This window comes from Thermobia domestica, chromosome 1, assembly GCF_964235325.1.
Source record: "Thermobia domestica chromosome 1, izTheDome1.hap1.1, whole genome shotgun sequence".
Lineage (NCBI taxonomy): Eukaryota > Metazoa > Arthropoda > Insecta > Zygentoma > Lepismatidae > Thermobia > Thermobia domestica.
Window position 1 is genome coordinate 318,254,419 of NC_137454.1, and position 12,818 is coordinate 318,267,236.

The following is a 12,818-nucleotide window of genomic DNA, read 5'->3' on the forward strand; positions in this document are numbered from 1 at the left end:
GTATTTTACAAAGGTATTTGTGAGGATATTTATTTCAAACAGAAAACACTTAAAAGATAATTAAATGTACAGCATTTTATATTCAGTACACATTTAAACTTACTACACTACAAATACCTTTAAAAATTGTTGAATCTTAAAATCTGAAAAATGCAAATTGTCATTTTTTAAATTAAAAATTTCCAAGAAAAGAAAAAGACTCGCCGTAATTCTTTTTCTAGATACTGGGTTCATGGTATACTATTTCTCGAAAGAATTTGATACTTGAGAAAATATTGTCCTTCTTTTCTTTATGGGTCTTCAAACTGCAACTTTTTGAAAATCGGCTATGTTAAAGATGAAATATTTCAAAAGCAATCTACTTAAAAATCTCAAACTTTCAGAAAATAATTGTTTTTTTTTTATAGTAACAAGTGGTCATGATGATGATGATGATGATGATGATGATGATGGTGATTATTATTATTATTATTATTATTATTATTTTGCCAACTTCGGTTTATTATGGTTCATTCTACAACTAAACTATATATATTTTGTATTCAAACATATAGTTCAGTCCAATTGTGCATGCTGTTTTCTTCTAATAATATTTTACTGGACCAAACAAATTATTAATCAGTTTTCAAGGAAATTATTATTAAAAAGCAAACACTGTATTGCCTTATGTAGTTTATAAACTTATGCAATTCATAAAGTAAAAATGAAATCTTTGAGTTTTACGTCCCACGGTTATGCTAGTTAGGCTAAAGGAGACGGTGATTATGAGAAATGAATGAAATGGTGGAATGAAGAAAGTGGGAGGAAACGTGAGAACCCCGAGAAAACCCACGAGCAGGTTGGTTGTCCACCACAAAGTCCGCACGGCGCGAGCTGGGATCGAACCAGGGACCCCACGCACCGGACGTGAATGCTCTACCACTGAGCCACCGCGCCCCCCCCTAATTCATGAAGTACTTGACACCATTTTATTAGCAGTAGAACCTATGTACTGTTTAAGCAAAATACAAAAGAATACAAGCAAGAAACATATACTTTAAAACTGGCACGGCCAAACAATCCTCAGCCAGTTGCATTCGTATTGAAGCTGACATCTTCCATTGCCTGCAAAATTTCAAACAAATCACTAACACCATGTACATGGTGCTCTTGTGGTGATGAATTGTCTCCATCACTTAAGGTATTTTAAAAATTTGAATATTTTACCGATTATTTTTTTTGATGGATATACTGTATGTGTAGGGATGCGCACGAGTCGAGACATGTCTCGAATCTCGACTCGAGTGGTAGAGCGTTCACCTCTGGTGCTTGGAGTCCCTGGTTCGATCCCAGCTCGCGCCGTGTGGACTTTGTGGTGGACAAGCACTGTGCTCGTGGGTTTTCTCGGGGTTCTCCCGTTTCCTCCCACTTTCTTCATTCATTTCTCATCACCACCGTCTGGTTTAGCCTAACCGGCATAATCGTGGGACGTAAAACTTAAAGATTTCATTTTTTTTTCATTTCGAATTCAAGTCGAACCACGCTTTGTAAAATTCGAGACGAATCGATCCAAATGTATTTCGACAGTCCCTTCTCGACTGTTCGTAAAAATCTCGACTCGACTCGAATGTCTCTAAAATCTTTCTACAATTTTTAACATTATTTTGAAGAAAGTATTCACTCAGGAACAACCTTGAAACTAGTTCAAGCATTTATTACTCTAGAAAGGTTCAGAACGCATAAACTTAATAATTAATCTTTCGAGATCAAGATTTAATTTTCAGCTCAATTCAGTTAATTAAAACTAATAATTAATGTCGTAATATTTGATTGTACTTCCAATACAATAATAATAATAATAATAATAATAATAATTTATTATCTAGTTTGTATAAAATTATTGCGATAAAGTGAACATCATAAATTCTCTGAATGAGTAATTGGCAGTCTATAGTAATTTACCATAGTTATAATTATTCTGTTGTCGTTCCTACGAACATAATAGGGCTACATAACTTCTGGCTTGCCACAGGGTCAAGAGTGCACCATCTCATAGGGCCAGGAGTGTGATGGAGCGGTTCGAAGAACACAGAGGCGAGTTTCAAGTGATGTGCTGGCCCCCCAACTCGCCGGATCTGAACCCAATCGACGTCAGAGCGCATCGTCCCCCGTCCCTAGAGTTTACGGGAATTAGATGATCTGTGTATGCACATGTGGTGCCAACTTTCTCCAGCGACCTACCAAGGATCATTGCGTCCATGCCAAGACACGTCGCCGTTGTTATCCGTGCCAAAGGTGGACATACTGACAATTAGGTAGGTAGTCATAATGTTCTGGCTGACGTGTGCGGTCGAGTCGAGACATTTTCTCGAGACAGGCTTAAATCTATCCCTATGTATGTGAATGTGCCAGTATTCTAGCCATTTTGTCTAGCAGAACTAGATTACAGAAAACCGCTTTCTTTATCCATTACCGTTTCTGCTCTATAATGATCAACATAAAAGTCGAAAATGATTGATTTCTAGCACTTTCAGTTTGAATATCACCTTCGGAACGAACTCAATTCCTTAACTTTTGACAATCAATATTCTAATAAAATTTGGGTGATCCATTGAGTGGTTGTTGAGATTTTCTGTCTCCCGAACGGTCGAGCGGATTGGGGTAAATCTAGAAAGGATTTTCGGTAAACGAAACTTCCTAACAAGAACGAATATATACGTCACACGGTATAGAAATAATTACCGTGTTTTATAAACAGCACACGCACACGCACGCATGCACAGTGTATATGTAGGTGTAAATCACTTGTGCAGGACGCGTACATGTGCATTGCACATGTCCTGTGTACGTGAAGATGTTGAATAGGACTTGTGACGTATATGTGCATCACATGTATAGGCGTGCATTTATTCAGATGATGCACATGTTGCATCTGTGCAATTGTACATGTACTATACGGATACTGTACATGTATTGTGCTGTCTGGGCTAATAGTTCTCTTTCTTTGTTTTCATGCGTTTTAAACGATCTTTCGTTGCACCCTGTATACAGAGAGAGAGAGAGAGAGAGAGAGAGAGAGAGAGAGAGAGAAAGAGTTGTAATTAGGTTTCCATTATTTTCAGGTAATTCATTTTATGCTTCCGCTTTCAGATTCATCTCTTCCGACACAGTAAATCTGAGGGTACCGTTTAATATTACCTGATTCACTCAAATGAAGCACGAAAATCTCTTGAAGGGATACCGGAATGAAACACACCTAAGTATAATAAACAATGTAATAGGTGTAAGAAATAGTGGTTTATTATGTCCAGTAACAAAAATATCACAATGTTCAAAGTTACAAGTAACATTTTGCTTTTTACAATGACTAGAATATAAAAGGTTACAATGGACGGATTGTTCTATTGTATCATATCAATAATAATATGACAATTAAAACATACATATCAAACAAAATCATTATATTAATATTCCTTCTTTCGATGATTACTTTGTACTATCATAGTGTTAAGTTGACTTAATACATAAACCGATCATTGCAGAAAGGACCCAAGTCACAGTTTTATGAACTTCTCAAATTCTCTAGGGATATACGTAATTTTGTGTGTAGAAAGGGAAAGTGTTAACAACATGTAAACGCAACATTGAAGTATAGGCTGAGTCCTGGATTAAAAAGTTCTTTAAAATCTTAAGCTACACAAAATGAATTCAGGTTCTTTCTGCAATCATCGATTCATATATTTTTTATATATTCCATAAGTTTTTTCTTTTCTTCTTCTTCTTCTTCTTTTTTTTTTAAAGAAAATAACACTACCATATTCTGAACTGCTAAAATGTGGACACAGTTCGATATGTGGCTAACTCGTCTATGCATATCAACTTTCGACATATGAATATTAGTTTTTATCTTTTACTTTCAAATTTACTCGTGTGAAAAATACATTGGAATGTATGAGAAACAACTATTTGTAAACAAGAGTATTTACACAGCATCATGTTGACTTTGCCTATTCATACTTTTCAGTTTTTATTTATTTATTTATTTTTTTAGAATTCCTTTTTTTTTAATACAAATAACCAAACATCTTTACATTTGAAATATCTGAAACTGAATCGACAATACACTTGAGTTTAGAAAATGCGGACAAACCAGGAAGTTTCGGAAAATATATATGGACGGAAACTTTTACTCTCAAAATGAGGATATGTCCGCATACATCCTGACACACGATAACCTTATCTCTACTTCCCTTCCTCATTGGATGAAGCGTTTTAGCACATACACTGTCAGAACCCATAGTGTATTTTTCTTACAAGTAAACGTTGCGTTTGGGCGAGTTGCTGCCCGAGACACACGTGACAGAGTAATACTAAATGTGCTCAATATGTCAGGGAAGTTTTAGGTGCAAAGCTCAAAGGCTTTAGGAGATACAGCCATTTGAAGGTCTCATTGAGGTACATCAGGGTGTCTACTGGAATACCAGAAAGTAAATTCATGACTTTTTCAGGACTTTTCATGACCTTTTTTTCAAATTTTCATGGCCATGGCGATAAAAATTTACCATTAGTAATAATAAACCCCTACCATCAGTGGTGCATCGGTTAAGATGAAGATCACATTATGTTCTTATTTGTCTAATGTACATAATGTCGATTAGCTGACAACTAATTTTAAAATGCAAGAGCAATTTAAAAGTCAGTAAACAAATTTTTAATTGCGGTTCTTAAATATCACTTATTGTGAATCTTAAAGAAAGAATCTAAAATTCTGCCGCCTTGTGCTCGAGCACAGAATAGCACTTACCTAAATACGGGCCTGCTCTTACCAGTGAATCACTCTATACTGTATTTGAAGTTTTAATTCTGAGTATAATTATCCATCTAGCAGAAGTTTGTCTGAAATTAAGCACTCAGAGAACTGCCCAAAGACAAAAATTATAAAAGAAATTCGTTTTAAAAAAATAGATCACCAAATTTAAAATCTGCAAACTTAAACGAATAATATTATTTGCATAAGTCTAAAGGCCCAAAAATACACAATTTACATTTCTTAGAAGTAAAGAAATAGCAGATCAGAAAGTTGGACAGTAAAAAGTTGTTACTATATTACAGGGACTAGAAGATGAAATGGGGAGCAGCTAGGAAGACAGTAAAGTACCAGTTAGCCAGCACTAACTGGTGGGGGAAATTCTCACAATTACTGACCTGATACAACTGTTTCAGTACATGCAGTATGAGGTATAAAAGTATGAAGTATAAAAATATACTAGATTTCAGATTTTCATGACCAGTTGGGTAAATAAAGGACTTTTTCATGACTTTCATGACCACTAAGCAAAATATATGACTTTTTCATGACTTTCATGACTTTCATGACCAGTAGACACCCTGTACATGTTATAGTCGTAATACATAGTCCAAAAGATAAGAGAGATGTCTTATACCTATTATTTCCTCTAGACTAATTATATTCGTGTTTTCAGCATGTTTAAGTGATGAAACACAAGAGAAAGTTGTTTGTTTTGCAAATCCGAACGAACAAAGGCTTTGTATGGACGGAACAAGTGAACATCCAGATCCTGAATTATGCCAGTACATCCACCAGGCCAGCCGTTTGATCAATTCAAGGTTTTCCGACACACTGGGATGAAAGACTGTCGTCTTTGCAGACCACAAATTAAGTAACAGGAGGGCTTTCTTCTTCTCACTTGGAATACTTTTCCACATGACGTCCGAATAGAAACATTTGATGTCGTTACGTCTTCTAGTGGCTATATCTCCTAAACATTTTGAGCTTAAAAAACCAAAAACTTCCCTGACATATTGAGCGTACTTAGCACTACTCTTTAACATGTATCCCGAACAGCAACTCGATTCACCCAAACGTAACGTTTACTTGTTAGTGTTCTTATATTGCTTTTACTACTTTCTGGAAAACAATTCATTTTCTATTCACGTTTCCGATTCCATTGTTTTTTAAAATCATTGCTTATCTTTTGAATTATCATAGTTCATTTTTACCCTCAAAGTAGGTTACAATATTTAAGTTAGAGGAAACTACTAAAAAGAGATCTCTCTCCTCGAGCTACTAAACAGGTAACTGCATCAGAAGACAAGCCAATTATCATCATTTTGAAGACTAATGGACATAAGGAAAGATACTATTGTTTACATATTTAGCTGGATAAATAAACCCACAAATGTATTTATACGAAGGCTGTTCAAGAGAAACTGAGATTAATTGTTTTTGGGAAGGTTTCATATATACTTTAGTTTTGCAACTGCCACATTTGAAAAGGATGGACTTTAGTGCATATTACCTGTACAAAAATACTGTTTGCATGATACTTCATTTCTTTCTTAATGACACAAAAGGGGCCATAAACAGTATCATTTTTTAAGGGTACGGCCACTAAAGCATATGAAAGCTTGCTACGCATATGAAGAATGTGACCTACTTCCGCCTTCTTTTTTCCGGTGACAACAGCGAAGCAAGGTGTACCTAGAAATTCAGTAAGAGCAGTCAAAAACATTAGCACAACTTAATTGCTACAATTGTCCGTGAAGATCGTCGGGTAAAAGTACGAAAGTACAATGACGTCCTCCAAATTTCAGTTGGAAACATCTTCACAATTTCCATGATCACCTGTATATGACTCAGGTTTGTGCTTGATGAGTGTCGGCTATTGACTCAGAGTAAAATGCTTTACGACTTGTAAAAAAAAAAAAAAAAAAAAAATGTTTTTTTTTCTTTTAAGTTTAACGTCCTATGCCCTTTATGCTAAAAGAGACAGATGATTGATAAAAGTGAACATTTGTGATTTTTTTTTCTCCTCCATCTGGAAGGCATTCATGAGGTATTGCATCTGTTTGCTAATAGAGGAGTTGTATTCATAGGATTTTCATTATGATCCAAGAACAGAAAACAGAGTAGTATATTGAAATTCATCATCTCCAACACCCAAAAAACGCCATGGTTGTTCTACCAGTTTAGAAGATATTGAAAATCACTTTCATTGACTGTAAAAGGATGATCTACTAACATGAAATTTCGCTACACAGTATGGTTACAAGACAATATTAGAAGTTCATTCTGGAGAATCTGAGAAAATATATTGCCAAGAAATATGAAGTTCATCGGAGTGGATCGACATCATGACAATGCAACCCTTCGTATGCCAAATGTTGTGAATGAATAGTTTACTAAGTGTGACAAATTGTGTACCATATCTCTCTTCAGCCCTAATGTCACCCCGTGAGACTATTTTCTCTTCCCAACACTGAAAAAGCAACGTACTCATCATTTAAAAAAAATCTAAGTGCTAAAAAGGTGTAAGGGAATTCTGAAAGATAGCATGAATGAAATACCTCACGTATTTGAGGTTTGAAAGAAATGTTGCAATAAATGAATTGAAATGGGTGGGAATACTGTTAATATTGGAAACGAATAATAAACAGTTACAAAAAAAATCTTCAGTTCCAGTCGTTCATGAACAACCTTTGTATTTTCAAGAATTTTGTTGTTCTGACCCATTATATTTACATAATATTCAATCCATGAAAATTTTACTTATCTCTACAATATTATTAACGTTTGAGAAAAATAAGTTCAAATTGAGACACATTGCTAATTGACTGATCTCATTGAGCTGATCAAACAGATACGGGTGAGTAAAGCCTCATGCTTAGTTCTCGAGCAAAACAAATTTATTCGTAAAAAAAGCATACGAAAACCAACGCCATCTATTACGATGAAATTGTTACTGAAGTATATCTTCATCAAGCTTCTCATTACGATATCTACAAGACGACCGTATACAGTATGGTTAAGTTAAATTATGATTACATGTTAAAACTTTATTTTTGTTTAACTATAATATTGTTCTATGTCAATCGATATATCATATCGAGGTGAATAAAGTGAGAGGCATGAGGTGTAAATACTCATGCGTAGCTTTGGAGAAAGTCGACTGTTTGTGACACTACAAAAAGTGTCTTTCGTGCCGATAACAACTGATAGTTTTAAAATTTTATTGGGACAAATTGTTTAATTATTATATACGAAAAAAAATACACTGTTAAAACTTATAGATTGCATCTATTGTTGTAACGATGACACACACACACTCATAACGATGACGCATCTTCTACTTGTAGATTTTACTTTTCAACGAAACAATATTTATTACCATATAATATTGAATAATATTACCTTTAAAAATCAGTTCTAAACAATTTCCAAAATGATCTGCATTAAGTATAGATTCTTCAACTTTCTCTGATTTTTGATTTTTTTTTTTTCGGAGAATTTATTCTTCCCTTTCAGGCGATAAAGCTGTTATTACAAGTAGATTACTCTATCAGGGTGTTTACTACAATTCCGAAATGAAATTTCTGACTTTTTCGTGACCCTTTCTTTACCAAATCATAATATTTTGTAACATACTCAAGAACGAATTTAGGTGCGAATTAGGCCGAATTTTCATGCATACGATAGAAGCGTGTTTGCTTGCGATTTGGTTATCATCTAAAGGCGACCAAGATATTTTTGGTGGTGAATATTGACGTTTTATAGAACAAAATTTTCCAGTTTGTATTTGTATTTCTACAGATAAAAAATCGTGACCCGAAAACTAAGTTTCATGGCTTTTTCTTGACTTTCATGACCGTTTTCTGATTTCGTGACTTTTTCATGACTTTCGTGACCGATAGACCCCCTCTCTATGAGCCCTTTACGAAAACAAACAGCAAAGTCATGAAGAATGAAACATATTACTACATGAGATTCGTATCACCTACTTAGGATTATATTCGAATAGTTCTCGGTTAATTCCCAAAGAGAGTTCGAACCTCCGAACATCGCACTGCAAATGAGTTTTGTAGTCATAAGATAAAACTGTCAATCATTTCTGAAATCATGTAGAATAGAATTCTATTTTAAAATCTATTGCATATATTTAATAAATTGGTTAATAAAACAAGACTATGATCAGAAGTCTACGCGAATGGGGATATATTATTATTATTATTTTGGAACAGGGGATAAAAGTATTGGTGTTCATGAAAAGAAAAAAAAATTCGTGATTTTTCTTCGAAACACTACCAATTATCGACTTCATGTATTGAAGTATGGATATCCTTTTGGGCTTATGGGACAAATAACCACCAGAGCTAAATTGTGCCTCGTTGGATTTTTCTTTTATATATATATATATAAATTGCTAAACTAACTTCACACGTAGATTCTTCTTTCCAATGATCTTCTATCTTCATTTTCCTCTGCATTGTGAATGAAGATGCTCATGCGTTATGGGTAATTTTTTTTTTTTTTTTTAAAGCCATCAAATTAGTTTACAGATACGGTATTACTACCTTGGCAATTTTCTAGTCAGAAACATACATTTGAGAAAACCTTAGGTATACTTTTTATAAAAATAATTTTATAATTTATATCTGCATGGATTTTACTGCATATTATTTCGCAGAATAGGATTGATAAAACTACAAACAAATGAAATTTTATGTTAAGAACTATGAAATTATAACTGCTATGCAGCAAATTAGCTTTGTGTTTACGTATATTAACTTGGACTAATCCTCGCATACATCTGTCAAACATGTTCTCATTGTCTGCGAATGCAGTCACTGATGTTGCGGACGTGGACGAAATGTTGCAGACGTAGACGCAAATTTGCGGATGCGGATGTGTTAGTTTATTCTGATCAATGGCTTTCATAAATAATCACTTTGGTTTCAATAGACTCCTCGTCAATACGTGCCCTCCGGAGACTCTTTTTTTCAGGCAAAATCTGAGGAGGCCACTTCTAAAATGTTTAAATAAAAACGAGATTTTTTTTCTTTTATTTACTTTAAGAAAAATCTTAATCCATTGATTATAATCTTATTTCAGCACGGTATTCAAAGGTTTTAAAATGTCTGCGTCAGTGTTCCACTTCGAAGAGTTTATGATTTAGAAAGATCATATTGAAGAATCTATCAGTGTTATATCCAGGTGTTTAAAGCTTCGACCTCTGTATAGTTATGATTTAAGAAAATCGTAAATTTCAAAATAGTAATTAACACTTTCTTTAAAACAATATTTTGGGCGCTACTATATTAGAAACCCTGTTTTGCACGGGTAGTACACATTCCAGAAGTTCCCAACTTACAGGTTTTAAAGCACAAAGGCATAGCAAGAAAAGGTTGCATGTAAAAGAAAATCAATTGTCACTGGTGCATATAGAATGCAGTACGTACCTAAAACAAATACATCATAAGCAAATAAGCTGTGTAAAAGTTCATTATATTAACACTGTTTAATGATTGATTCGGAACAAATTTCTTACGAGTTTCCACAATTTGTAAGAAAATGTAGTTAATGATTGTGAAACAAACATTGTTTACAATTATTTTTGGCAATTTTAGTAATTTTCAGTAAGTTAAATTTAAAAATTTTTAAATCATTTTATAGGTATATCTTATGTCTTTTTTCTTAAGCCAACATAATCCTGTTTCTGATACTTATGATGAAACCTTTATAAAGTACAGACTATACAAAAATATCACTTCAAAGAAAGATGGAGACTCTTGTTTCACTTTTATACTCATGTTCTTAAGTAATTATATTACATATATTACTTATATTACATTCCGTATATATATTACATTTCATTGGATGGATAATATAAATAGGAATTGAAAAATTCTATGGCTTCATTTATTACTATGAAAAAGTGACCCTATGAAGCTATTTATGTCTTATGTAGTTTCATAGGATCAAAATTTCATAGACTTTATAAAGAGCTAAAACTAACTGAAGAATATGTGTTCAAAAATATTTCTCAAAATACGATATATATTTAGTAATATTACGTTGTGTCATTTTGATCTAAAGAAAAAATCGAAAATACAGGAATATATATATATATATATATATATAGTTTCATTAACTTGTTTCAAGAATGCAAATATGAAAGAAATATGATATCATAAGGTTTAATTAATTAGCCAGATTCAAAGCCAAAATATTCAATCTTTAACTACCTAATAGCAGGGTAAAAGTGGATCTGAAAAGGTAGGGAGATGCATGACGTCACGCCGTCCCCCGTGCTTATCTTTGCTCATCTAAATATTTTAAGAAATGGGAGGGACGCCATAGATATTTTTGGAAGTGTGGGAACGGCGTCTCCTCGCGATTCCCCTCACTTTACCCCTTCCTAAGAGCGAAAAAGTGCTCACTTCTCACTCACTAGTGATCCGAGTGAAACAGCACTGAAAAGTGAGAGAGTTTCTGTTGTGGGAGCGGACAGGTTGACGTAGTGGTTAACGCATCGGCACGGTACAACGAAGATCCCGGGTTCGAGTCACGGTCCAGTCATGGAGTTTTTCACTCTTTGGTATTATTGAATTTGCACTTACAAGGGATTTGATGCGTAAAAATAAGCTTAAAACGGATGGTTCCTCCTTTCATTAATATTCAATCTTTTGTTTACTAATTACCACAAAACAAAACAATCTTTTGTTGGCATTAGTGGCATCCAAGAAAATGAATATATATAAGAAATATACACACGAAGGAACGGTTAATTTCGTATGGCTAGTTTGATATGCTTTAAGTTCTTTGCTTTCCATTTGGTGTTGATTTTACCTTTCTTCACATGTGTCTCAAATACTGAAGTTGCACTGTATCCGAAAGGCACCTGCTCATATATTTGGAACCCTTACAATGTGCAAAACATGAAATATACAAATAATGACACTGATCTTATAATATCTTCCTCTACACCGTTACCTAACTTTAACATGAAAATAATTTATTTAAACCTGTAAATAAAGTCTATGCTTCAAGTTATTACACGCACGAACCAACCAAACACCTCACTATCGCCTATACTTTACCTTTCCTTTTACGCAGTATCATTAGACGACTTAACTTCTTTTATAACTTTCTACTTACACAGCGATCGCATCCAGTAGTTATGCCTTGCTGATAAAGCAGAAAATACCTGACGCAAGTGAATGATGAAAGAATAATTGATAAAATGAACACAGTAGGAATTAATGTAGGAAATCCGAGAAAATGAATGGAGAAATGTTAACATTGCGAGGTTACATGGCTTGAATTAGAATTAAATCACATGCCCTACAGATAAACGTTCTACTATTGAACTATAATGATTCTTGTCAGAACTGGTTCAGTATTTGAAGTACATTTAGAAGTGAAAAATAATATTGTAAATAATTTTAAACCATTTTTAAGGATGGTAACGAAGGACGGATTGTAAACAACAATTGCAACTAGGTCTAAAATTAACTGACATATTTAGTATTACTATATTACTAAACGGAGCTGTCAATGTATTTGACTGATTTTGATTATTAGCATTACTATACATTACTTTTATTATGGTGACATATTAAAACAAGAGTTGAACAATAGATGTAGTCAGTAATATATTCTTCATTCTCCTCAGAATAGATTCTTAAAATTACAAATACAATTATTTATGATGTAGTTCACTCATGTTTGACTTCCAAACCTTGCATATGACTTAACTTCAGTGCTTTGCACTTACACTGAAGTGGTGCATTATCTTACAATGAAAGTTATGATCCTAAGTTCCATTATTCTGGTAACAAATCATCGCCCAATTCCTCGTCTCCAAAATCATCTTCCTGTGGCTTTACGCCTGCAGAAGTCCTAGGACGTTCAGGCAAAGGCCCAATAGGATCGTTGTAAGATATATCTGAAAAAAAAATAAATAAATAAAATAAAATAAAAAATAAAAAGAAATAAAAAAAATCCAGAATTATCTTAAAATTCTGAATTTTCATTTTTG

At 33.7% G+C, this 12,818-nt stretch overlaps 1 protein-coding gene across 1 annotated transcript in view; it reads right to left on the bottom strand.

The window, feature by feature from the left end:
* Positions 1–3,757: 3,757 nt before the first annotated feature.
* nompB (intraflagellar transport protein 88-like protein nompB) overlaps positions 3,758–12,818 on the bottom strand; it is a 74,244-nt gene continuing 65,183 nt past the window's right edge. Inside the window, exon 16 of the mRNA XM_081728371.1 lies at positions 3,758–12,725. Coding sequence (XP_081584497.1) covers positions 12,604–12,725 — 122 coding nt within the window. The 3' untranslated portion in view covers positions 3,758–12,603. The remainder of the gene's footprint in view (positions 12,726–12,818) is intronic.